At 49.2% G+C, this 25,737-nt stretch overlaps 7 protein-coding genes and 1 long non-coding RNA gene across 9 annotated transcripts in view; 3 read left to right on the top strand and 5 right to left on the bottom strand.

Moving 5' to 3' along the window:
* The first annotated feature begins 37 nt into the window (after positions 1–37).
* On the top strand, positions 38–1,366 carry LOC121467627. Its single transcript, XR_005977699.1, has 3 exons — positions 38–398; positions 634–860; positions 1,302–1,366. It is a non-coding gene; the product is annotated as an uncharacterized LOC121467627 (long non-coding RNA).
* Positions 368–1,674, bottom strand: LOC108136870 (mitochondrial import inner membrane translocase subunit Tim22). Its single transcript, XM_017258312.2, has 3 exons — positions 1,319–1,674; positions 644–837; positions 368–572 (listed from the first exon to the last, which is right to left on the bottom strand). Exons 1-3 carry the CDS (start codon positions 1,548–1,550, stop codon positions 417–419), a joined length of 582 nt encoding a protein of 193 aa, XP_017113801.1. The 5' UTR covers positions 1,551–1,674; the 3' UTR covers positions 368–416.
* A 177-nt stretch (positions 1,675–1,851) lies between these two features.
* On the bottom strand, positions 1,852–4,610 carry LOC108137002. The gene is made up of 3 exons (XM_017258500.2): positions 3,001–4,610; positions 2,593–2,689; positions 1,852–2,318 (listed from the first exon to the last, which is right to left on the bottom strand). The coding sequence occupies exons 1-3, from the start codon at positions 4,558–4,560 to the stop codon at positions 1,915–1,917; spliced, it is 2,061 nt and encodes a 686-aa protein (XP_017113989.1). The 5' UTR covers positions 4,561–4,610; the 3' UTR covers positions 1,852–1,914.
* A 91-nt stretch (positions 4,611–4,701) lies between these two features.
* LOC108137003 (Golgi SNAP receptor complex member 1) lies at positions 4,702–6,547 on the bottom strand. Its single transcript, XM_017258501.1, has 4 exons — positions 6,455–6,547; positions 6,205–6,389; positions 5,296–5,684; positions 4,702–4,945 (listed from the first exon to the last, which is right to left on the bottom strand). The coding sequence occupies exons 1-4, from the start codon at positions 6,474–6,476 to the stop codon at positions 4,843–4,845; spliced, it is 699 nt and encodes a 232-aa protein (XP_017113990.1). The 5' UTR covers positions 6,477–6,547; the 3' UTR covers positions 4,702–4,842.
* Positions 6,548–6,997: 450 nt separating this feature from the next.
* Positions 6,998–9,534, top strand: LOC108136818 (cleavage and polyadenylation specificity factor 73). Its single transcript, XM_017258222.2, has 5 exons — positions 6,998–7,155; positions 7,226–7,387; positions 7,451–8,742; positions 8,808–9,250; positions 9,399–9,534. Exons 1-5 carry the CDS (start codon positions 7,088–7,090, stop codon positions 9,486–9,488), a joined length of 2,055 nt encoding a protein of 684 aa, XP_017113711.1. The 5' UTR covers positions 6,998–7,087; the 3' UTR covers positions 9,489–9,534.
* LOC108136819 (cleavage stimulation factor subunit 2 tau variant) lies at positions 9,525–11,190 on the bottom strand. Its single transcript, XM_017258223.2, has 2 exons — positions 10,819–11,190; positions 9,525–10,754 (listed from the first exon to the last, which is right to left on the bottom strand). Exons 1-2 carry the CDS (start codon positions 10,953–10,955, stop codon positions 9,620–9,622), a joined length of 1,272 nt encoding a protein of 423 aa, XP_017113712.1. The 5' UTR covers positions 10,956–11,190; the 3' UTR covers positions 9,525–9,619.
* On the top strand, positions 11,133–20,898 carry LOC108136817. Of its 2 annotated transcripts, none has more exons than XM_041709644.1 (6): positions 11,133–11,198; positions 13,126–14,216; positions 14,755–17,589; positions 17,658–17,779; positions 17,927–18,924; positions 19,091–20,898. In XM_041709644.1, the coding sequence occupies exons 2-6, from the start codon at positions 13,356–13,358 to the stop codon at positions 19,867–19,869; spliced, it is 5,595 nt and encodes a 1,864-aa protein (XP_041565578.1). In that variant the 5' UTR covers positions 11,133–11,198; positions 13,126–13,355; the 3' UTR covers positions 19,870–20,898. The 2 variants fall into 2 exon arrangements, with proteins under 2 accessions (XP_041565578.1, XP_017113710.1); XM_017258221.2 differs by lacking the exon at positions 11,133–11,198 and adding an exon at positions 11,229–11,669.
* Positions 20,899–21,294: 396 nt separating this feature from the next.
* The window catches only part of LOC108136845, a 57,185-nt gene continuing 52,742 nt past the window's right edge, over positions 21,295–25,737 (bottom strand). The window contains exons 6-9 of the mRNA XM_017258267.2: positions 25,477–25,614; positions 24,958–25,409; positions 22,251–24,718; positions 21,295–22,170 (exon numbers count right to left, since the gene is read on the bottom strand). Coding sequence (XP_017113756.2) covers positions 21,469–22,170; positions 22,251–24,718; positions 24,958–25,409; positions 25,477–25,614 — 3,760 coding nt within the window. The 3' untranslated portion in view covers positions 21,295–21,468. The remainder of the gene's footprint in view (positions 22,171–22,250; positions 24,719–24,957; positions 25,410–25,476; positions 25,615–25,737) is intronic.

Genomic DNA, 25,737 nt, shown 5'->3' with positions numbered 1-25,737 from the left:
AACCGAAAGCGGAAACCCTTGCGAAGAACGATCTCTACCTGCCCGCCGCTCGAATCGAACTGAAAACCGAACAAAAACTGAAACCAGAAATTTGCTGCTGGATCGAGATTCCCGTTCCCGTTCCCACAAAATGGACACAGTGCTCCCCCCCAAAAAAGAAAACCGGTCGGGGGCTCACTGGCCGAATTTGAAAGCGAGACTGTGGCACATTGTTTATGCCACACAGTGCTTTTTGATGGGGGCAATATTAATGGCTGGCAGCTGCATTCTGCTGCTTCTCCAAATGTCAACCGGAAATGGGAGCCAACTTAAGTCCACAAGTCGTGCCGCAAACATTTCCTTGGCGGCAATTACAAACGAGCGTCGATAGTAAGAAACAAACATTTATACGAAACAAGGTAACCGAAAAAGTGAGCCTATCTAGAATGCATATAGTAGTCGATGGCCGTGGAGAAGGCGGCGAATCCCAGTCCGCCGATGACGCCCGCCTTGATGCCAGCCCGCAGCCCAATCAGTCCGCCGGTGATGCCTCCGGCGTAGGTGCCATTCTTCCAGTCCGTCACTCCGCGATGCTGCAGTATCAGAGAAGGATAAACATAATTTATAAGCTTATTCTCAAATGTCTGTCAACAGGTGGACTCACACTCTCGATGGTGCACTCTACGGCGGAGAATACACATCCGATCAGCGCGAAATTCTTCGCATACGAGTGGGTGGTGGCCCGCATTTCACGGAATACCTCTCGGGCCGTCTGCTTTTTCTCATTCGCAAAGGGATCGGCCATGCTGGGATTCACGGAGGCGCTGAACAAGCCCAAGGCTGCTCCCAAGCCGTAGCCTGCAATGAGAATTGGATTTATTGTAAGTTTAGAAATTTACATGATTTTTAAATATTTGTATTTAGACAATGCACCAAGAAACTTGGCTCAGTAATTATACATATTTGGTAGGAGTATAATTATGCGTATCCTTTGATGATGATGATAGTAATTAGTTTTTAAATGTTAAATTGGAATTTTTAAAATGATTCTTGAGAACCTTAAAACTACCCATCAACATTTTGTTATAGAACCAGTCAATGTTTAATTTGTAACAATAACAAGCTCAAAGAAAAAAAACAAATATTTTACAAGTAAACGAGAACTCTTAAATATGCTTTAAGATTTGTTTTTAAGTTAATAGTGAGCTTTACGAAAAACAAGAGTAAAAATAAAAGCAACCTATTGTTTTGAAAGCTTCTTTTGAGGAGGTATAATCTTAAACTAAATTCAGGTATTGTTATACCCTGATTACGAAATTTAGGATGAATTGGAACCCACCCATCACACAGGCCATGGCGCACTTGAAGCCGCAGCTCTCCACCGCCGTCTCGATGTACTTCTCCTCGTTGGTCTTGATCTTTACCGGGCCGTTGCTCTTGGGGATTACGATGTTCTCGCGGTAACGCTGCATGTTGCCCACGTACTGCATGGCCATCTTGTCCGCATCGCCGAACATCCTGGGCGCCGGAGCCGCCGACTCATTGTTCCCGACGTTGGACATCATGGACATCTCTGCCAAGGCGATTCTAGCGGGATTTCGATTCAGGAAAGTGGATTTAGATACGAATCAAGCGTGTGTTGTGTAAAAAAAAACCAAATTATTATCACACAGCCGAACAGCTGTTTGGCAGGGCTGCATCATCGCAGCTTCAGTTCGATAACGATAGGCCGAAAAATACCAGAAATGATTATTTATTATCGAAGAAATCTGTTATTGGCGGGCAAGTCTTGATCAATTAAACTAATTTTCATTTTGTCTTACTCAAAAAAAAAAAAAAAACAGTACCAAGGATCAATCCTCAACAATTATATAAGATGCACACAAATTTATTTTTGTCTTATAGTGAAAATAGAAAATTACAAATGGAGCGCAATTAAGAAAGATGGCGTATCGAAATACTGGACTGGCGCTTCTTGTGCTCCACATTGTAAAGGGTTTTGGTCAGCTCGGAACAGGTCTTCTTCATGGCCTGGATGTGGCTGCGCCGAGCCTTGATGTCGGCCACGCACTGGTCGTAGTCGTACATCAGGGCCACCTTGAAGAGCAGTCCGCCCTTGACCTCCAGCTTGGCGCGCTTGGTCTTCAGCTTGGCGTGCTCCAGTTGGAGCCGGGTCAGCTCCTGGCGCAGCTGGTTCCGCCGCTCGAACCGAACGTCGTACTCGCTGCTGGCCTTCTTTAGCATATAGGCGATCATGTCCCGCTTCTCCCGGACGCACGTTTCCTCGATCATCGACTTCTTGTAGTTTGACTGCATCACCGAAACATCCTTGCACTTTTCTGCAGAGTGTTTTGATATTAATATTGTGCATTTTAATTGAAGCAAGGTATACATAGCCAAAAATTTTTTTTTGTGAATTTAATGTTTTCTTTGCAATGTTTATATGTACCTTCAAATAATTGTAAAAGTAAATATTTTATATTTTATATTTGTTGGTAAATTTAAAATTTACTTCTATATTTTGGTTTGTGCATTTGTGGTCAAATGTTATTCAATTTTTCTTTTTATATATGTATGTAATGTGTTTAATATATATTTTATCATACAACTCACCCTCTAATTGTTTGCCCAATTGAATAATGGATTCGTTGGCGCACAGCATTTGAGAAATTGTTAAGGTCTCGGTGACCTTCTCAAAATTCGTTACTTTCTGTGGGAGATAGATAAACATTATGTTATGGTTTAACCATTTAAACTCTTGGCTGAATATGTTAGGAAAATTATTATGAGCGCAAGATCATCTCTTAACTATAATTTAAACGTGCTATTTTTTTAAAAATTTCAAAAATTGTTATCCAAAAGGAATATAATCAAAGAATCTTTATAAATATTATTATATTATTAACCAAGATTATTGGTGTATTGATTTAAAAAACAGATCACCCTTAAAGAAGATAAAATCGGTTTGTTGCTGTACCTATCACATCATCGTAGATGCCAAGATCATTTTTACACACCCACCTCATCGACAAATGCCAGGTTGTGCAGGTTCAGGTTGAGTTCGTAGCGCTTCTCGCTGACCTGGTTGCGCAGATCCTGCATGCGCCTGAGATCGTTGTCCAGGGCGCGCTTCAGCCTTTCCATGTCCCGCCGGATGAGGGTCTTGCGCATGAATCCCTCCAGGCGCTGCTCCTCGTTGAAGGCGAGCCTGGCCAGCGAGTTGAGCTCCAACATCGCGAGTGACACGGTGTGGCCATGCTTGATCTTGACCATCTTCACCCGCTCCACCAGGCTGTCGACCTGGTTGAGGGTGTGGATATAACGCGAGAACTCCTGAAAGGCATCCTCTGGCGGAAGCACCTGGAAATTGTTGTACTTGCGAATGCGTCGAAAGTATTCACAGACGGCATTGTTTATCAAGGAGTTCAGGTGCCTCTCGCAATTGTATTCGTCCACCAGGCGTTGCAGATGCACCAGCATCTTGCCCTTGTCCAGTTTCTGCTCCTTGTTCCTGTCGTTGTTCTCCACATTGGCCACCACGGTGGCGATTAGATTCTCCAGGAAATCGGCAGTGAGGCGATACCAGAAGGGATCCTCGACCGGGACTGTCACTTCCGGCCGCGCATCGGTAACCGCTGCCACGGCCACGGCGAACATGGCCATGGTGTCCACTTCGTCGCCGATGACCACCTGCTTGGCCCCCAGACCCTGTTCCTCCGGCAGATCGTCCAACATTACCGAGCCGCCACTTTCCTCATCGGACTCGGCCAACCCTACAGCAGCAGAGCTGCCATCCCTACTGGAACTCGAAGATTTCGACTCACCTTCTTCCGCATTTTCCGTGCCCTCACCAAAGTGACCGGCGTCCATTGAGGTATACGACTTTTTCTGGACATCGGCCAGAGGTTCGGGCTCGGGCTCCGATTGCGGCTCCGGATCGAGCGATATGTCCGAGAGGCTGGGCAGGCTTTCGAACTCGCGAAGAAACTGCGTCTTCAAGGACATCCCCAGTCTGGGCCGGGGCGTTTCCACGCTGGCGATCGACTCCACGTCCTCGTCAAACTGCTCCATCTCCTCATCCGGAGTTGGAACCTTTTCGTTGAGGATGTGCTTTATGTCTTCGAAGTCATCGGCGGACTCTTCGCCACCGGACTCTAACGATTGGTTCATCTGGACGGAATCTCTTTGGTTGTCCTCCTTTGGCTCGTCATCCTGTTCCTCGTCCAGCTTAGCAGGAGCTGCCGGAGTCGCCGGAGTGGTGGGCAGAGTAGCTGCCTTGTCCTTTTCGAGCATTTTCTTCACCTTTAAGAGCTTCTCGCGCTTTCGATCATCGGCGAGACCCTGGGGCTTGGCCAGAGGTTGGTCCCCTTCCTTTGGGATTTCACCATCGACGCCCGGCTCCACTGTCGCCCCTTCATCGCCTTCAGAAACCTCTCCCGTAGCCGCTGCTTGGTCGCCCTCCTCCTGGCCTTCTGCTGCCTCCTCAGCAACCGTGGCCACCATTTGGGATAAGTCCTCTCCAGCTGATGCCTCCTCGACAGCAACTTCTGGAGGTACCTCTTCGGGGGGATTCTCAGTCATCTCTGTATGCTTAAGTTCGTTGAAAATATGTTTTAAAAAATATATTTATATAATTGCTTCTGGGTTTTTCTTTGTGAAGTCTGCTTTGTCTGACTAAAACTATTGTTTGCTGCCTGATACGAAGGTCATGGACTGCCTGGGTTCGTCTTATATAATACATTTTATTGCTATCACAAGTTAATCATACACATATACCGTCGGAGAAAACAAACGAAAATTGCAGCGATCTGTTATGGAATTGAATGCAAGCTCTATCTTTGGCCAATTGGGGACGGCAAGTCGCTAGTTGAAGGCGTAGAGCAGCAGCAAGATCACACAGAAGCCGATCACCGCTCCCAGAATCAGGGAATCGCGTCGCTTTTTTATATTGATGCGCTGAATGAGACTGCAAAAATACAGAAAATTATAATTCATTGTTAATAATGGGTAATACACATATTTGATATTTAATTTGTCAATTTAAATTAAAAGTTGTAATTTCTTTACACATAAATAAGTACGAGAGGCGTTATTAAAGATAAAGATAATAATAAATTTTAAAAATACATGTTTATGGCATTTGGGAAAACTCTGCACGAATTAAGTATTGATAACATAAGCTCTAAGCTAATTTACTTATAGAAAAATCAACTTCTACTGAAAGACTGACTCGATTTTTAGGATAAAAAATACATCTTTGAAATCGTATGAATGTTTTTTAGACAATCTAGCAAATAACAATCCCTTGATGCTCACCTGGAAATCAGTGGGAAACGATTGGAGATGTCGTTAAAACGGGTCTGCAGCCGCTTGAAGGCCTGTCGCTGGGCGTGCAGATGGTCACGCGTCTCGATGGCGATGTTGATCTGGTCGTTCACCAGGTGACTGGCGCTGCTCAGGTGGCCGCTCTCCTTCAGGTACATTTCCCGCCGACTCAGGCCCGAGATGGAGGGACTGCCGGAGGTGGTGGCCAACCCAGAGCCACGGAGCAGCTCCTCGCGCTCGATGCGCATCGTGTGGTTGGCGCAGATCTTGTTGAACTCCTGCCGATAGCCCTGCAGGATTTCCCGATGCCTCTGCAGCGTGTGCATGGCGGCAGCTCCCGAGGCGGGTAAGTCCGACATGGACTCGTTTAGCGACGATAACTGGAATTAAAATACGTTATCAAAGAATGCACAAGTTTAAGTAGGGAAGGATGCTTTCTAAAACTAATAGACATAATTATTTATTAACCTATTTATTTGTGTTGTTTTCAATAGATTTTGATGATTCATTAATTACTGTGGTATTGTAAATGTTGGTTGCGGTAAATATTATCTGATTAATTATGTAATTTTTTTCAGTTCACCAAGAAATTATTGATATATATGTATCCTGATTTATATATTTTTTAAGTTTTAACTATTAATCGTAAAAACGAACTTAATACGGGAATTAAGAATCAGATTTGTGTATGAGATAATTTATAATAACAAAGTTATAGTTAGTTTCTTTTTCCTCTACTCAAGATGATCAAATAGTTAAACATTATAAAATATGTTTTGGATATTCAAAGTTTCAAAAGATTGCTAAAAGCGAAACTTAATACGTGCTTGTATTAAATATGTATAAATTTAACGAAGATAAGATTTTGTTTACACCCCCACGACCAATAGCATGTCCAACCTTCTCTAGCATCTGCTCGATCTCCTCCGACAGCGAATCGAAGACGTGCTCGCCCAGGAGCGGTGATGTGTCCACGCCCCCTAGGGCTCCACTGCCGCCGCCTCCGCTGCCTGCTCCGATTTTGCTGAATGCAACCAGCTTGAGGTCGATCTCGTTCTCCAAACTCCTCGCCTGCTTCCGCAGCACTGTGTGGTGGATCAGGAGGAGGAATAAGATAAGGGTAACATGACCAGCTGCACTTATAGCTCACCATCGTAGCTGGATCCTCCCATTTGTCCAAAATATTTTTCCTTTATTTGTTCGACTTTCGTGTGGCAATCAGTGTGACCAGATCAGGCGGGGGCGGCCTGGAGGAAGATGGCAATTTCTCTCAGAAACCCGCTAGATTTAGCTATTTTTTGGAAAATAATTTAGATTTTTAAATTTGATTTTTTAAGGAATACGAAAATGTTAATGCTTAATTCGAGCTTGTAACTTGATTTTTTTAATCTATCTTGTATTCTAAGCCGACACTTTACCTTGAGTTCAGTTCTCACTGCGTAAGTTTGCAAGACTTGTACTTTTGTTTTATTCCGCCTTTTTTATTATGTCGAAGAATTTTATATCTGAATTTTATTGTTTTCGTCTTGTAAACATTACTTATACGTATGGCAGCTACCGAATGGTTTGCCTAAAACAGCAAGAGCACTCAATGATGGATGCAAATTATTCATTTTTTAAAATTGTGTTTGCTTATACTTTTACAATATATGCTGTTGCAGCCCCTTTGTGAACAGGTCTTCACTGATAAACAACTCTGGTCACACTGTCACGCACTGCGTTTGTTGCCGGCGATTTGATTTGTAAAGTTTGTTTTGTTATTTATTACGCTCACTAAAGCATCATGACGCAGGCAACAGGTGACGCCCGTGTACCCGATGAGGAAAGCGATCTGCTGCAGATAAAGCCGCTGTAAGAAAGACTGGATTTCAGTTGGATAAACATTCAAAAAGTAATCCGGAAAATGTGCTTCATATTTCAGAGGTGCTGGCCAGGAAGTGGGGCGCTCCTGCATCATGCTGGAGTTCAAGGGCAAGAAGATCATGCTGGACTGCGGAATCCATCCCGGATTGTCCGGCATGGATGCCCTGCCATATGTGGATCTGATAGAAGCGGATGAAATCGATCTGCTGTTCATTTCACAGTGGGTATTAACAGGATTTCGATGGATATCGCAGTTTTAATGGGCAATCCTTCTGCTTTGCAGTTTCCATTTGGATCACTGTGGCGCCTTGCCCTGGTTCCTGATGAAGACCAGCTTCAAGGGCCGCTGCTTCATGACCCACGCCACCAAAGCCATCTACCGATGGATGCTGTCCGATTACATCAAGATCAGCAATATATCCACCGAGCAAATGCTCTACACCGAAGCCGATCTGGAGGCCTCAATGGAGAAGATCGAGACCATCAATTTCCACGAGGAGCGCGACGTGATGGGCGTGCGCTTTTGCGCCTATAATGCCGGTCATGTCCTGGGAGCTGCCATGTTCATGATCGAGATAGCTGGCATCAAAATCTTGTACACAGGGGATTTCTCGCGCCAGGAGGATCGACACTTGATGGCCGCCGAGGTGCCGCCCATGAAGCCGGATGTCCTGATCACGGAGTCCACCTATGGCACTCACATCCACGAAAAACGCGAGGATCGCGAGAACCGTTTTACCTCGCTGGTGCAGAAAATCGTTCAGCAGGGCGGCCGATGTCTGATCCCAGTGTTTGCCTTGGGTCGCGCCCAGGAACTGCTGCTTATTCTGGATGAATTCTGGTCGCAGAACCCCGATCTGCACGAGATTCCCATCTACTATGCCTCCTCGCTGGCCAAAAAGTGCATGGCCGTCTACCAGACGTACATCAATGCCATGAACGATCGCATTCGACGGCAGATAGCCGTGAACAATCCCTTTGTTTTCCGGCACATTTCCAACCTGAAGGGTATCGATCACTTCGAGGACATAGGACCCTGTGTGATCATGGCCTCGCCCGGTATGATGCAGTCGGGATTATCGCGAGAGCTCTTCGAGAGCTGGTGCACGGATCCCAAGAACGGCGTGATCATTGCCGGTTACTGCGTGGAGGGAACTCTGGCCAAGACCATACTCTCCGAGCCGGAGGAGATCACCACGTTGTCGGGCCAGAAGCTGCCGCTCAACATGTCCGTGGATTACATATCGTTTTCGGCTCACACGGACTACCAGCAGACCAGCGAGTTCATCCGCTTGCTGAAGCCCACGCATGTGGTGCTCGTTCATGGCGAGCAGAATGAGATGTCGCGTCTCAAGCTGGCCCTGCAGCGGGAATACGAAGCGGACGCCAGCACAGACATCAAGTTTTATAACCCGCGTAACACACACGCCGTGGATTTGTATTTCCGTGGCGAGAAGACCGCCAAGGTGATGGGAAGCCTGGCTGCCAAGAACTCGGAGGTGGGAAGCAAACTCTCCGGCGTTCTGGTCAAACGCGACTTCAAGTACCACCTCCTAGCTCCCTCCGATCTGGGCAGTAAGTAATTTGTTGCACATTGTCTCTGCAACAGTTTTGATTGCAATTGAAACTCTAATTCGCAGAATACACGGACATGAGCATGTCAGTGGTCACCCAGCGGCAATCTATCCCCTGGGGCAGCTCGCTAACCACTCTGGAACTCCTTCTCGACCGCATTGGAGCCGGATGCGTGGAGGTGGTGGAGGCAGAGCGCAAGCTTCGGGTCTTTGGCTGCATCGAGCTGACTGTGGAACAAAAGATCATCGTGATGGAGTGGCAGGCGACGCACGTGAACGATGTGTACGCGGATGCCGTGCTCGCCTGCATCATGCAATCGGAGTTGGGTGGAACGAATCTTAAGGGCGCCGCTAAGCAAACCAAGTCGGAGGACTCGCGCTTCCGGGAGTGCCTCATCGAGACCCTGCAGGACACCTTCGGCGATAATTGCGTGCCGAAGATGTTCAAGGGCGATCTGCTGCCAGTGACGGTCAGCGGCAAACGGGCGGAAATCAACTTGGAAACATTGGTGAGTGTTGGGCACTCGTATCTTAAAATAATATGTAAAAATCGAACTTATTTCCGGGTCAAATATAACTTTCACAAGGAAGTTTGATTTACATAAGAGAAATATGATTAATTTATTTATTAATAATCTAATTATCCATTATTTTCAGTCCGTCCACTGCGCCGAGGACGATGTTCTGCGGCAGATGCTCAACACGACGGTGCAGAAGCTGCACCAGACTCTAGTCTCCGCCCACTGAACACCACAGACATTCCGCCAAATAAATCTCCGTGTGTGAGAATGTTCTTTTTATTGTTTGATTCAAATTGGAAATAATATAGTAATCATGGTCGAAGTGGCCATTTGCCGATAATGTAAGCTGGAGTGAAACTACCGCTGAGTGCTCTTGGCGATTTGCTCCTTGAGCATGAGGATGCTGGCCCGTTGCTCGGAGGGCAGCTGGGCGATCTGCTCGTCGGACAGCTGCAGCACCTGCATGATGAGGGCGGCCTTCTCCTGGTCGGAGGCATCGGAGGGCAGGACTCCGTGGGCGCCCAGTCTGCTCTGCAACTGCTGAGCGGCCGCCTGTTGCTGCTGCGTTGGAGGCGGCGCCTGGGGAATGCCCTGCGGCGGTGCCTGCTGCTGGGGACCAGGTCCAGCCCTTAGCCGAGGATCCATGGGCCGCTGGCGCGGATCGCTGGGATAGGGAGCGGGAGGCGGCTGCGGTGGACCTTGTTGCTGCTGGGGGGGCATCTGGGCTCGTGCCCGGGGATCCATCAGCGGCGGAGGCACCGGATTGGGCAGACCGCCCCGCAGATCCTGATCCATTCCGCGGGCCATCATCCTGGGGTCCAGCGGCATGGGACCACCGGTCACCATGCGCAAATCTATATCGTTGGGGTGCACATTTGATGGAAAACCGGGTCCGGGAACGGGCATCGGAGGCTGGGGAGCCTGCTGCTGCTGCTGGGGAATCTGCACCTGCTGCTGCTGCTGCGGAATCTGCTGCTGCTGCTGGCCCATCATGGAGATGTTGCCCGGTCCCTGGTGCGGATTGCCACCCAGGACGGGCGGCATTTGGTTGGCCTTGAAGAGCATGCCGAGCGCCTGCTGCGGATCCACGATCCGCATGACCACCATGGCCTGGAGCAGGGCGTAGGCCAGCTGGGGATTGAGCATGAGCATCTGGCGCGCCTCGGAAGGATTGCTCACGATGCAGAGCTTCATCTGCTTCATCAGCTCGTACATCTGCTCCGGCGGCAAAGAGGCCACCGTCTTGGTGATCAGCTCGGGGGCATCCTCGGGCTCGCAGGGCTCTCCGTAGGGGTTCTCCACCTGGGGACCCTGTAGCAGCTGCTGCATCTCCATGCGCGACTTCTCCGTACAGGCGTTGTCCACGCGGAGTGTTCTGCCGCCGATTTCGTAGCCATTCAGGTTCCGCATGGCGCTCAAAGCCGTCTCCTGGTCCTTGTACTCGCAAAAACCGAATCCCTTGGGTTTGCCACTTTCCCGATCGAAGACGAGTCTGGGAGGAACGAGGTGTAGGGTTAGTTAAAAGATACATCTAAGTTTATCCGCGAAAAACTCACTTGAGCGACAGCACCGGTCCCACTTCGCTGAAAATCTCCTTCAGTTTCTCCTCGGTGGCCTCGTAGGGTATGTTCCCCACAAAAACCGACCGCATGGACTTGTCCATAATGCTCTGCTCCTGTGCCTTATCTGCCATATTTGCTGTTCACTATTATTTAATGCACAAATCCTTGTGAGTCTTAGCAAACGTTGACAAATCCGTCGAAAACTCAAATTTCCCTGCGTTGCGGCTTGCTGCTTCTTCTTTTTCCCACCGAAAATTTCCCTCTTCCAGGGCTGCCAATAAAATACCACTGCTCCCAGTGCTGGCAAGTTCCGGCAGCCCGCATACGTTTTGCAGCACTCCAACGCCTGGTGTTGTAATTTTTCTTGTCGCAAGGTGAAAACGATTTAAACGGTTTTTGCTAGTGAAAAGTGCAGCAAAATGATCGATTTGTACACCAAAGTGTAGACGAAAGTGGCGTTTACTCGAATTCGCCGCGGCAGTAGTGAAAAAACGGCCCAAAGTGCATGAAAAACGTGCCTGAAAATTTTACTTTGTGTGTAGCCATACGCACTCCAACACACACTCGCTCACACACACACACAGACAGAGGGAGATAAACGCAGCGATGGCCTCGCAGTCGCACTCGCACATATAAAAAGCTCGCTTGTATATTGTATATTAAAAGAAGGAGCGCACAAAGCAGAAGACGAGAGGAAAGATTTCTGTGTCATTGAACGAAAGAAAGAGAAAGAGTAGGAGAGGAAGGAGCCGCAAAATCCTACTCCTCTTCCAGCGGCCGCAGGTGCACACTCTTTCAAGGATATCCCTCTCTCAGTCGCTCTCTTTGTGCCTCGATCGATACTGGTAATTAGCTGGCGTCCTCTCTTTGGAAGTGTCATTCCATTCCATTTCATGGACGAAAACTTAATCGATGGCGAACAAAAGCGGAAATATGTGCATTTTTAAATTGTGTGTGTCTGTAATTATGTGAATAATAAGCAGGAAAAGGAAAATAGTACAATAAGTGGCAAGATCAGCGACATTAACGCGCACACACACACGCATAGGCACACTGGAAAAAATACTCCCTGCAAAATGGAACATTTGGAACATAATGCATCCGCACGCACTTTGTGCTCTTCTTTTTTCGGCTGTCTGTGTGCATGTGGGTGTTGTGTGTGCGTGGTGTGTGTAACCTTTGCAAAGGAAAAATCAATAGCAACAGACGTAGACATTTGTTTGCCTCTGTTTATGTGCAGCCCTCACATTGTCCTTCGTCCTTAACACAAAGAGCAACCCTTGCAGAGCCCAAGTTCAGATGGTCAAATCCAAATCCCAAAAAAAAAAGCCAGCAAATATTGTGCTGCAGACTATAAATAAAAGCAAAAGTTCTCGCTAAAGGCTGGAAAAAACAGAGAAACAGGGGAACGACCAACAACTCATCAGCGGGCTGGGTCGTTGCCTCTTTTTTCCGATTCTTCCTGCGACTCTGGTGAAAAAAGCTGCTCAAGAAGTTGTCTCACTCATCTGTGGCCGGCATTCCAATCCGCCACTTCCACTGCTCCCACCTGGAAGTTGATTTCCTCTTCTCGCTTCCTTATGTGTCTTCCAAGCAGGTCCTTTTAACATTAAATCATTAGTAATAGTAATGAGGGATTAAAGTTTATAATTTAATCTACATTTTAAAGGTAAAGTTTTATAAATTTGTTTTATAACTACTTCCAATTACGCAGAATTGATTTTTTTTTATAATCAGTTAATAATTGACTAAAACTGCCTTTAGCTCTTTAAAAATGTTGCTTTCCTTTTCCTAAAACTACTTAAAATGTGTTTAATTGTTTCCAAAGAATCAAATTAAAAAACAAAATTGAGAAGCCTTTGCCGATTAATTGTTTGCTTTAAAAAACACTTGTTTACTTCATAGTAATCAATTTTACTTTTTAACAGAGAGTTAAATCAATTTGAAAAAACCTATGATTGTAAAACGTATTTATAGTGCTAAGTGGTGTGTGCTCTTTGAATGCTTTTAGGTCGACTTTGCTTTGTATCGATCCTCCCCGAGTAACGATTGTAGAGTTCTTTTCTAAAACTTCACTCCCCCATGAAGCTTGATTTGTTCGGAAAAAGCCACGTTTCTAAAGATTACGCTGAACGCATTTCGCGGGCAACCGATCCGCTGGATCGCCGGACGGCGAATTCTTCGCATATCTGGTATCGTCTTACCCAAGGCGCTGATATCGGAGCGCGGATTGAGCCCCACGGCCTGGCACCAAGACTTCTGGCACCAACATTCTGACATTCCTTCTGTTCTTCATTGCAGCTCCACAGCGTCGAATCAGGGGATTGAGCAAGATGGACGCCAAGCTAAGGGGACGCCAAGTAGTTTTATGACTCTGAGTGGCAGCCAAGCCAGCCATCCGTCGCACTAGAAAGCTAGAAACCGGGCTCCCAGAGAAAGGAGCAGGAGCAGCCAGTGAGCAGGAGTAGGAGCAGGAGTAGCCAGGAACCGGGAGCCAGGAGCCACAGATAGAGCAATCTAAAGCCGCCAGCATGGTCGACAACAGCGTTCAGTGCCCCGTGTGCACTTTGTATCTGCATGCGGGTATGAATCTCTCCGATCACTTGGAGACCCATCCCAAGGAGCAGGTGATCAAGGCGCTGGTGCAGATGACGATCGTCGGGAGCGGTGGCAACAGCATGGGCAGTGTTCTGGCTGCCGCCATGTTGGCAGGAGGAACTGGAGGTGGATCCGGTGGTGGTGGTGGTGGTGGTGTTGGTGGCGAGGCCAGTGCGGCTGATGAGAAGCCAGCTGTTTTACAATTGCCATCTGCTGGCGATGTCAAACCAGTTGTGGCCCAAACCATATCAGCAGCAACAGTAACAGCAGCGCCAGCGCCAGTGGTGCCACTAGCACCACCACCGCTCTCCTCCTCCCTCGTGGCAGCCTGCTCCAGCGGAGCCGCCTCCTCCACATCCACATCCACAACCAGCTCCACACCCACCTCCCCCTCCGCAAGCAGCAGCAACAGCAGCAAACCGAGCAATCCACCGATGAAAGCACTGAAATGCGCACCGCCCACGACTGGGTCGCGAGCCAACACATCAGCACATCCCACCACGAGCAGCGTGTCCACTTTGTACCAGCCTGCGCAGGTCACTCCGGATTATCGCTTCAACCAGCAGCAACAGCAGCAGCCACAGACGACGGGCTTTGGGCGTGGTGTCAACGGCTCAACAGCGACGCTGGTGATACCACAGGTGCCACAGCAGCACTTCCTCGCCAGTCATCAGCAGCAGGCTCAATTTGCCCATCAGCAGCAGCCCCCGCAGCAACAGCAGCATCAGCAGCAACAGCAGCCTGCCCTAAAGTTCAGCTATGCCACAGCTTTGCCCCCACCTCCGCCGCTGCAGGTGAGTTGAAAGGGCTGAAACGGATGCAATTGTCTCCAGAGATTCCTAATGAACATAAAGATAGCATCAAGACACAACCTTATCTAAGAGTTTATCTTAACCAAAGGTCACTTATCTGGGCATCCTAAAACCGAACGACTTTAAATCAGTTAAAAATCAATACTTGAAAATCGACTTTCTGCTATGAAAATATATTTGTAAAACAGGCAGAGAATGTATGTTGTGTTTTTATGTAATCTTTTTATATAGCTATTTCAAACACAGGAAATCTTATTGATTACAATGGGGAAGCGTATGGGCGTATGCAGAATTTAGAGAGATATGTAGCTTCCTAAAAACATTTGTGGGCAGTTTAGGCTGTGGTTTAAATTTCCTATGAGTTGCATTTAATAGTTAAAAGATTAAAGATCAATTAAAGATTGATTTATAATTGTAATTAATAAGTTGGCCTTGTATTAATATCTCCTCACCTTGTGTACCTTTGCATCCTTTTTTGGACTTGATCTATTTGTATTCTACAACTCAAATTTTCTTGCAGTTGTTTACGCAGCAACAGCAGACGGCTGCTGCATCGCAGGTGCAACAGCAGCAGCAACAGCAATCGCACCAGAAACCACCTCCCGCCTACGGAGCCGCCATCAGTCAAATACGATCTCAGCACAACCAAAACAAGCAGCAGCCACAGTCTCAGAACGTGGCGGTGCACCACAATCTAGCCCTGGCACCACCGACGACAGCAGCGGCGGCTTCAACCCCACTTGCAACAGCAACTGCAACTGCAACAGCAACTGGCAAGCAGCTCAGTAAGCCGCTAGCGGAAGTATTCCTGAATCCCCCACCACCGCCGCCGGCACAGCAGCAGGCGCAGGTCCACAACTTGGTACAGCATCAGGCGAATCAAAATCAGCACCATCAGCATCCGCACCAGCACCAGCAGCAGCAGCAGCAGCAAAGCCATCAGCTGGCCACATCGTCCTCCGCCAGGTTGCAACAGCACCACCAGCAGTCGCCCAGCTTGCAGGCTTACGGATCTGCTGTGAGCAGTAGTTGCAGCTCCGCCAACAACCCCTCCACCTCGGCATCTGGCCTTCGGGTCAATCGTCAGACAAACTCCCCGTTTGGAGCCCTGCTCAATGCTGCGGCGGCTGTGGCCTGCGCCTCGCCAGCTTCCTCCAGCGCTTCTTCGTCGGTGCTGCGCTTTGCGGAGTCGCCGGTGGCCCACTACTTGGAGCGCGAGAACGGAGACTTTATTGTCCAGGAGACGCCCAAGCACATTGTGGAGTGTGTGGAGAAGGAGGACGGCGAGTTCTCCGTGATCGAGCGCATTTACCAATCCCCGCCGAGTGTCCTGCACATACACGATGACGACGAGGACGAAGAGGATGATGAGGACGACGATGAGGACGACCACGAGGCTCCGCCGGAGGAGGAGGACGGCGACGATGAGCGGGAGGAGAACAGTCACAGTCGGAACATAAGCAAGACAACGAAGAAGGCTCGCAAGACCAAGCCGAAGCGGAGCTCCAAGCGCGTCTCGGACGAGGAGGAGTTCATGAGCCTCAGCAGCGGATGCGAAAGTGAGCTGGAGGCGGAGCGTAAGCAGGAGCATCCGAGCACGGCGACACCGCTACCGCCTCCGCTTTGCACAGCTCCGTCAACGAGCACTGCTGCGGCATTCACTTCCTCCTCCAACCAAGCGGATAATCATTCCAATTCCGCCTCCAACTCCAACTCCGCCTCCAACTCCAACTCCATCACCACGACCAAGTCCAAAAAGAATCGAATCACTGTGCTCAGCGATGTGCCGCTCAATATGAATGAGTATCTCGATTTGATGGGCAACATCGTGGCCTCCAGTCGCATTGGTGCGGGTCGTCCCTTTGCCGCTGTGGCCCCCATACCACTTGTGAAGGTGGAGAAGGAGGAGCCCCTCGACGACTACGACAACGGGCCAGTGCCAGAGCCAGTGGCAGTGGCAATGGCAGGGCAGCAGCTGGAGCAGAAGCCCAGCCTGGAGCACGGCACCACCAGCGTGATTCGCATGGCAAGCACGGCTGCTTCCGCAACGACCTCCGCAACGTCGGCCAGTGGCCTGTCTGCCGAGGATCTCACCCAGCCGCCGCCCGTGAAGGTCGAGGTGGAGGCCACCACCACACTGCTGCCGCAGCGCTTCACCACTCCCGCCCAGCAGCGCGGCCCCAAGAAATTAGTCATCAAACCAAAAGCGACGGCGACGGCGACAACAACGAAAAAGACTGACACCCCATCTTCCTCCAGCAGCAACCCATCCATATCAAAAGATTTGGTGCAGGTGAAGAGTGAGACCCAGGAGGCTCCAGCTCCAGCTCCAACGCCTAGCAGTAGCAGCAGCAGCAGCAGCATTCTGGAGAAGCACCTGACCGCCAGTCGCAAGCTGATGCACCATCACTCGGCGGTGAACGACGACGATGCCCGGGTGCTGTTGGAGTTTGCAAACTCAAAGCAGCCGCCACCACTGGCCGCTTCCAGCACCACGTTCGTGGTGAACGCCAGTGCCGGATTCCCCTCGGCGGGATCGGTCTTTGCCAGCAGCACCAGCAGCAGCAGCGGATGCCCCAAAGTGGCCGTTAAGCCGGGCGAGGAGTACATCCTGCCGGACAACAACATGGATGTGGATGAGATTGTGATATCCTCGTCGTCTTCCTACACCTCCTCAGCGGCCCAGGTGCAGGCCACGCTGCAGCCGCCGGACTTTAACTTTCTGTACCACCAGACCACGACCACGGCCACGACGGCCACCTACTTCAATCCCTTCTCCAGGCAGCAGCAGCACCACCATCACCATCACCATCACCCGCAGCACCAGCAGCCGCCGCATGGGGTGAGCGATGCCACCAATGCGGCCACCCTGGCCTCGTCGTCCAGCAATTCCATGGATCACGACTCCATGAATGCAACATTCCGCGTGGCCAAGACCCAGTCGCTGCAGTCGTGGTACCAGCAGGAGCAGGAGCCGGAGCAGGAGCACGACGCCCGCAACCAGGGGGGAGCGGAGTCGGGAACAGGGACGCCCTCCAATCAGAGCCAGGATGTGGTCAGCCACCAGCCCACCAACTTCAATGCCGCCCTGGCGGCCGTCGATTGCTGCAGCGTTGCCCTGGACGAGGATGCAAAGTATCTGGATCTGGACGCCTGCAAGCGGGAGCAGCTGAGCAGCAGCAGTAACCTGCCCTCGGCCTCCGCGTCCACCACGTCGTCCTCGTTCGCCGGCGCCGGAACGGAGAGCAGCTTGGTGGGCGGCCTGAACATCCGCACCGATGAGAAGATGCCCGCCAAGGGTGAAATCTCCGAACAGGAGAGCAACTGCGACATTGAGAACTCCTGGAGCGAATCGGTATGTGATCAGTGCATTGATTCTAGTTCTAGGCCAAATATTAAAACCGCACACTCCCTTCCCAACAGGTTTATGGGGATATTTCGCAGCGGTATTTCAGGAACCAGTTCTCTGGAGGCTACAACCCCGACTGGCGACAGGATTACTACCCGGCTCAGGATCTCAGCGCCCAGCAGAGGGAGCAAAAACGGTTAGTCCAGTTTCAGCCAATGCATGTCAATTAAACGGGTATCTGTAGAAAAATTGTTAAGATATTGGTTGGTTTTTAAAAACAGCTTCCCATATCTACATTTTGTTTATTTCAAATTAAAATCTAAAGAATTTTAAACATTTACAGTTTCGAGTTCAATGCGGTTGATGATGAGGCCTCCTCCAGCTCCAGAAAGAGTCAGCTAATGGAAGGCGGCGGCGTCGTAACTACCGCCACCTCCTCCACATCCGCGTCATCGGCTATGCTGGCGGGTCCACCAATAGCCTCGACATCTCGGGCTGCCGCAGAGGCGGCAGCGGAGGCGGCTGCTCTCGCCCAGCGGAAACCACAGCGGCGCAAGCTCTACAAGTGTCCGCACTGCGAGGCGATCTTCGAGAAGCTCAAGGAGCGCAATGCGCACATGATTGGCGAGCACAACTACGTGCGCCAGAACCGGCGGCTCATCTGCACGCAGCCGCAGGTGAGCGCCTCGATGCTGCCGCCGCAGCATCAGGTGATCCTGCAGGCGGGCGAGGGTCTGCAGGAGGACTCCAAGGATGGCATTGTCAAGATCAAGCAGGAGCAGTGCCAGGAGAAGCATGATGTTGAGCATATGCACGCCCATGCCGACTTGCTGTCGGATGTCAAGGACTCCGAGCTGCTGGGCATCGGGGGCGATGGCGGAGATGACGGAGATGTGGATGGCGACATCAAGCCACCCAGCCAGCTGGATGAGAAGCCCACGCTACCGCCGCTGGCCATGACAACGCCGGCCGCCAAGCTGGCTGCCCTGTACCGCATGCTCATCGCCTACAATGAATCCAAGCTCGGCCAGGAGCGCAACAACCTCAGCGAGCTGGAGCAGAAGGCCATGGAGAAGTCGATCTTTCTGTGCTACGTTTGCCGCACCGACTTCCCGTCCGTAAAGCTCTACGACGCCCATCTCACCGAGCATCCGGCCGAGTGTTTCACCTGCGGCAAGAAGTTCTACCGCTGGAAGAACTTCTCGTTGCATCTGAAGCGGCACTTGGGATGGAAGGAGTTCGGCTGCTACGTTTGCGACAAGAAGTTCGTGGTGCGCAGCGCCCTTGTCGAGCACATGCGTATGCATACGGGCCAAACGCCGCTCAAGTGCAAGATATGCGGTGAGTTCAGTAAATAAATAGTTTGTTGGGTCCATAAGTATTCAAGCCTGTAATGGTCTAGATAGTTTGACAAGCCTACAGTTGTCTTAAGAACACTTATCGATTCATCCTTAAATACTTTTATGTAGAAGCGTACCGTAATCGACAACTTTCATGCAAATCACAGGCAAAAAGTTCAAGCGCTACTCGAATCTGACGCAGCACCGCAAGCGGCACACCAAGATGATGGTGCGCAAAAAGGAGTACGTTTGCCACTGCGGCGAGGTGCTGCCCTCGAAGGCGCGCTTCCTGTGGCACAAGGAGACGCACGACCTGAAGCCCAAGTGCTGTCCCTACTGCTGCGATCGGTTCGTGCACGCCAACTCGCTGCGCCGTCACATCCGGCTGGCGCACTCCGACAAGTTCGACTACGCCGAGCCGATGGAGTGCCCCATGTGCAAGCAGATATTCGCCAAGACGTCCATCAAGGCGCACATGGCGACGCACTCGACGGAGCCGCAGTACGACTGCGCCATCTGCAGCAAGAGCTTCTCCACCAAATGGAATCTCAAGATCCACTCGTGGGTGCACGCCAACCGAACGGCCAAGCCCTTCAAGTGCGAGTACTGCCCGAAGGCGTTTGTGCGGGAGCTGGACTTCAAGAACCACATCAACGCGCACAAGCAGATCAAGCCGTACACGTGCGAGTACTGTGGCTGCAAGTTCATCCGCAAGTACAACTACATGAGGCATCGGCGCGAGCATCATGGCACCAAGAAGTTCACATGCGACCAGTGCGACAAGTCCTTCCATCGGCACTACTATCTGATCGAGCACCGGCGCATGCACACCGGCGAGCGGCCGTTCACCTGCACCATCTGCGGCAAGAGCTCCACCACGAAGACCAACCACAACAAGCATCTGAAGATCCACCACTCGCGGGATCCCTTCACTGTGGAGGCCTAAGGGGGGGGGCTCAGCAGCAACGGGCTTGGAAATCGAACTAAAGTTTAATATAATCATTACCTAGGTAGTTGTTCATGACTCTTCTCTGTGTGTACTGTGTGTCTGTGGTTAAAACAACAAAAAACAAAGCAAAACAAAACAACAAATTAGTATTACTTATCGAACTATATATTTAGTTTACATACGCGATTGCCAACTCTTGTTGAATAAGCAAACAAGAAACCATTATCACAATAATTACATTTTACTAATCATACATTTTGGATGTGGTTTAAGAACGTAGCTAAATGTGAAAGTGAAACCCCGTTTTCTTCCTCCCGATTCGAATTGGAATTCGCGTCAACCGCTTTAATCCCGTTTAGGTTTTAGTTGTAAAAACTCTTTTAGTGAAATGGCATACCTAGTTCAGTGCAATATACATCGATTAATTACCATATGCCGCTATACTTTTCATTTCTCTAGTTTAGTTTAGTTCGCATTAAGTTTATTCATTTATCTAACTATGTGTAGGAAAGCATACTAGTTTAATATAAGTTAGCCTCAATTGGTTTTAAAATTTCGAGCACATTCTAAGCGAAGGACACATACACAGAAAACGATCACCCATCTAACAACTTGTTATATAATTTGTATTTTTCTAATTGAAGAGAAAACTCTTTGCCAGCAATCGAACGTAAGCGAACACAACTGTCATATTGGATAAACAATTTCGATGTACGTAGAATATTTTCCATTTATAGTAGTTGCAACTTCTCTAGGCTATTTTAAAAAGATTGTTTTGATGGTTTAATGCAGCAATTAGTTAAAATTCCTAGCATTAAGTGAACACAACATTAAGTATAAATGAAATTTCATAATACATGCATATGCATACATGCATCATAATAACGAAACAAACAAACAAATGAAAACAAAACAAAACAATTTTAAAATATTTACAACTTACAATACAAATTTCACTGAGAACTAATGGAAAGAATCCCATTCTATGGAGGAAATAAATTCAATTTATGGATAATTACAAAACAATTATTGCCTCTTATTGATTTTATTTACCGGATAAGTGGGAAGAAAAAAAATGATTTTCAGGTCGTTAAAAAGTTTAAACTTATTCTTAAGTTTCGTGATAACAACAGATGTGAAAGTTGGTATATAAAGTCGATTGGTTTGTATATAAAGTTAATATGCAAAAAATGTATAACAAAAAATTAAGGGCAGCATTGACTATGTGTTAAATTATATAGTATAATTTTAAACACATTTTGTATAAGAGTGGCCATTAAAAAGATTGTGTGAATTTCAAAATTTTGATAATGCGAATTCACATTCCATTGAGAACTGAGCGGTCGCAGAAGTTACATTTAACTTCTAATTCAATTTTTATAGCATAGTTCGTGGAAATAAATCATTGTTTTGCCAGTCATGAATTTTTATTTAAATTTTATTTAAGTGAAAGAACGTTAAATGGTAAAAGAAAAACACTTCAGATTAGAAAATTGTCGAGTAAATTAAAATGTCAAGTAATACTGCAATACATATTCATTTATGTAGTGATGCGCATATCTAATGCGTTTAAAAGTAATGATATTTTATATTTTTTTATGTTTTCTTCAGGAGCATCCAACTTTCACAGAGAGATTGGTACAAGAGCTTCTTCTTGTGCCTGTCCTCAAACAGCTCCACTTCGATCAGATCGGGCTCGCCATCGGATCGGTCCAAATGATTGGAGTGGTAGGTAATGGGATAGTGAACCCGGGCAAAGGCCAGCGGATATTTGCAGAGGCAGGCCTGCAATGCCTGGCGCACTGACTTTTCTCCGAAATTCTTGTTCCTCTTGACGCCGTGGAGTTTAACCCGGAACGATCGCAGCGGGAACATGAACAACTGACTGGGCATCACCTTTAAATGGTTGTGTGAAACCCTCTCGGTGTCGTGGAAATCTATGTAGAATACGGTGGCTTGGAGATTGCCCGGAGGCACCTCCTTAATAATGGCCCGGTACCACTGCTTGTCCTTTGAGTAGCGAGCCAAGCACAAGTCGCCCAGCTTGGGACGCTTAAGCATTTCCGCATCCTTGATCAATACACTTGTCTCCTGAACCAGGCTAATGTCGTGCTTTGTGAACTCGGAAAGACACGGCGCGATCTGCAGCTCGGTGGCCGACAGCACGCTGTCCACGGTGCACTGGAACTGCTTCACTCCGTTGGGCAGGGAAAGCGTCTTGAAGCTGCCACTGGCATCGTAGTAGGACCTTACGGTCGAGGTTTCCAAGGGTGAAAAGCTGACCTTGTCCTTCATTTCCTTAAAACGAAACAAATAATTTGTTCACATTAATCACATGATTTCAAAATTACTAAGAATGGAAATCCTATTTGTTTTACCTCATGACGCAGTTCAATGCGACGCCGCAGCTGATCTGCGGCCGAAAAGTTGAGCGGTTCCATCTGACTGATTTCGTTATCCGCATCCTCCTGCCCATCATCACTTGCAGAGGAACTTGAGCACTGCTCTTCATCTTCTGACGAGCCATCAAGTCCCGATTCTTCGGCGCCGCTTTCGGCAGCGTATTTTTCAAAGTCGGGGCGATAGAAACTATTGTCAAGGTACACTTCTTTCGCAAGTTGCTGACAATCGAAATCCTGGTCACATTCAAAGGCCTCCACCTCCTTGCTATTTACCAGGTACTTTTTCTTTGTGGGCGGTTCCTGAAACGACGATTCAGTTTCGTTGTTTCGCTGGGCATTAGCGGGTTCTCTTGGTGTGTTTGTTGATACTCCATTGCCGAAAGCCAGGTCCTCCAGTTCGTCGAACATCTTAAACTCCTTGAGTGCTCTTTGGGGACTCATGAATATGGATTTCTTTTTGGTCGTCGGCTTCTTCTCGGCTGGCACAGATATGCCGCAGTCTATCATCATGGTGGCAATGTCCACATTGCCCACCTTGATCTGGCAACTGGGATGCTTAGTGGTCCCCACTCCCCTGACCTCCATAATGCGCACACTGCTCAGCTTCATGACCAAATGCTGGTGGACCGTGTCCATCTCCTTAACGGAGTACTTTGGCCGCTTCGAGCGCACTCCGTGAATCGTGACCAGAAAGCACATGGCGTTCAGTTCCGGGAACGGGGCATATGGCAGCATCTCATCCGCTTTGACCTGCTCCATGTTGCCATAGTCCACATAGTACACGGTGTACTCATCGTGGCTGTTCCTCAAGCGCTGCACTATTCCGCGATAGATCAGGTTGTCCATGTGATAGGTGACCAGCACCGGCTGTCCCACCTCGTACTTGTAGGCGGTGGATCGCTCCTGCTGCTTCTCCATCAGCGGCTTGAACTTCCGCACCAGCAGGTTGCGCATGTGTTCCATGAAGGGCTTGTCGTTGGCCAACGTCAAGTAGACATGGCACTCGTAGTTCACATTCGTGGCGATGGCCGTAAAGATGGTCTTCTCGCACTTGCGTGGCGTTGTCCATCCAGCAGGTGGTACTGTCAGTCCCGTCGTCTGCTTGGCCTTTCCCAAATCCTCCAGGAGTTCCAGCGGTGGCATGTCCTCGTTGTGCTCGAAGCCAACCTTCAGTCGAGGCGATTCTACGGCATTGATGCTCTGTGCCTTGACCATCTTATCAGTCTTATCAATGTTGTCCATATAGGACTGCATGGCCTTAATGTCGCTGGATTTGGTTGTTCCGTCGGAGCGAAAGCTGACATTGTCGGTCAACGACTGCTGGTCCTCGGGATCGAAGGTCGGATCCTTCTCAGCCATGCCGGCCAACAGAAGGGTCTTGTTGATATTCACGTACTTCATTCGGGCGGGCGCGAAGGGTCCGTTGATTATGGTGTGGGAGCCCCAAAGGACCACGCTCAACGAGTTATCCGAAAATCCGTGACCTGTCACATGGATATCGTCGTAAGCCTGCAACTGGTCCTTGAAGAAATCAATGGCGTCTTCGGACCACCCATCGCCGATCGACCGAATGCCGTGCAAGTGACAACGCTTGGCGCTGTTCGAGATGCGCATGTTGGCCTCGTCAATGGAGGTCAGGCAAGTGCTGCTCACATTGTCGGCCAGCTCACCCAAGTCCCTCAACTGCACTTGGTAGTGGGTCGATTGGGAACCAGCACCGCAAGAAGCCATGACCTTGGTCACCACTCCACGATGCCACAATAGCTGCGAATCGCACTTGGCCTGTACGCTCACATAGCACATGTCGCCCACCTGCCAATTGGTCCTGGGCAGCATGTCCTGGTACATGGCGGCCGCCGCTTCCTGCACCGACTTCTGCAGGAGCTCGATGGCCGGCTGGAAGTGGGGCAGCGTCACATAGAACTCGTCCGGCTGTCGCACGTAAAGAACATGGACATTCACGCGCTTGTTTCGCTCGTTCTTATCGGCCTTCTGGTAGGGAGCCATCTCCACCGGCTGTCCCTTCTTCTGCTGCTCCATAAACCTGCGCGTCTCCACGTCCAGGCGCATGAATCGTGACGAGTTGGGTGCTTCGATCACCTTACTGGTCTCCCCGCTCGAGGTGCAGTGTCCCTGGGCCACCAGTTGGACTCCCACGCTGGTGGTCTCCGAGCCCGAACGCATGAAATTCAACGCCACATAGACCATATCGCCCGTGGAACGGATCACCTCCATGTACAGCTTGGGATTCGCGGTAAGCTGCCTGAAGGAGGCCGTCGCCTCCGCCGTCCACACATAGGCCTTCTCCGGACGGGTTTCCACATCCGCCAGGCAGCACTTGATGGCCAGCTCGGTGTCCCAGAAGCTCTGCGGCAGCACGAACAACTGGTCCCAGAAGACCTTTTGACTGGGGCCATCGTCCACCAAGCGCACAAGAACGTAACCTGAGAAAAATATTAATACACAGAAAAGAAAGGACGAGTTCCGTCAACAAAAATCGATCAAAAACAATTATATATAGAATAAAGCGTAAGTATTGTTAATAAAACATAAAATATTTCTTAGTTATCTGCACATAAAATCCTTTAACAATCCTAAGCTTATATTCTAGGCCTTTTTTTTTGTCAACCACTCTTTTTTATTTTGGTGATTCAAGATTTTGTCTATTTTTTGTATAGCTCACCGTCGGGAAGGATCTGCTCGATGCTGGCCCGCTTCCATTGCCCATCGGTCTGCAGGACGCAGCCAAGGTGCTGGCGCCCTAAGAATATGTTCTGCAGCTGGCTAATGCTAATGCGATCCATGGTTCCCTGCAGGTTGGCTTGCAGCAAGCAGCGCTGCGACTCAAAGTCGTGGCGCATCACATAGAACTCCTGCGGGTCCTCCACGTGCAGCATCTGGACCATGAACAAGTCGCCGAACTGGAACTTCATTCGGGGCAGGCGCAGCAAGTGCGGAGCGGGCTGCAGCCACTGGTGGTCAATAGCTGGCGCACGACCGCAGCGGGAGCGCGCCAGGCCAGAGTACAAAAAAGACTCGCGGACGGAGATGTCGGTGTTGTAGTTGCTGGTGATGAGATCCACCTCGTGCAGCTCATGGGTCAGAGCTTTCTTGACGATCACGTGCACCGGATTGCTGTGCCAAAAGTGCATCGAATTAGATTGTGTTTGGCTTGGCAAAGAGCAGGAGATGATTCACTTACTTCTGCACAATCTGCTTGAGAAAGGCACTGGCCCGATTGTCCCAATCCGATCCGCCGTGGTTGGGCATCAGCTCCCACAAGCTGCAGTGTACGGCGGAATACGGCAGTTCGGCCAGACGCTCCGGCAGCTCATACAAGCTGCAAAGAAATCGAACTTCAGTTAGAAACCAAGTTTAAACGTAGATATTGAAAACTTTATTTATAATACTTTAGTGCCAAATTTTAAACGATTTATAGATTTCATTTTAATGCTTCAAAAAA

The sequence above is a fragment of the Drosophila elegans genome, unplaced genomic scaffold (assembly GCF_018152505.1).
Source record: "Drosophila elegans isolate 14027-0461.03 unplaced genomic scaffold, ASM1815250v1 contig_476, whole genome shotgun sequence".
NCBI classification, from domain to species: Eukaryota; Metazoa; Arthropoda; class Insecta; order Diptera; family Drosophilidae; genus Drosophila; species Drosophila elegans.
Note: the sequence above shows the minus strand (reverse complement) of the source record. Positions and strands in the feature narration are given on the sequence as shown.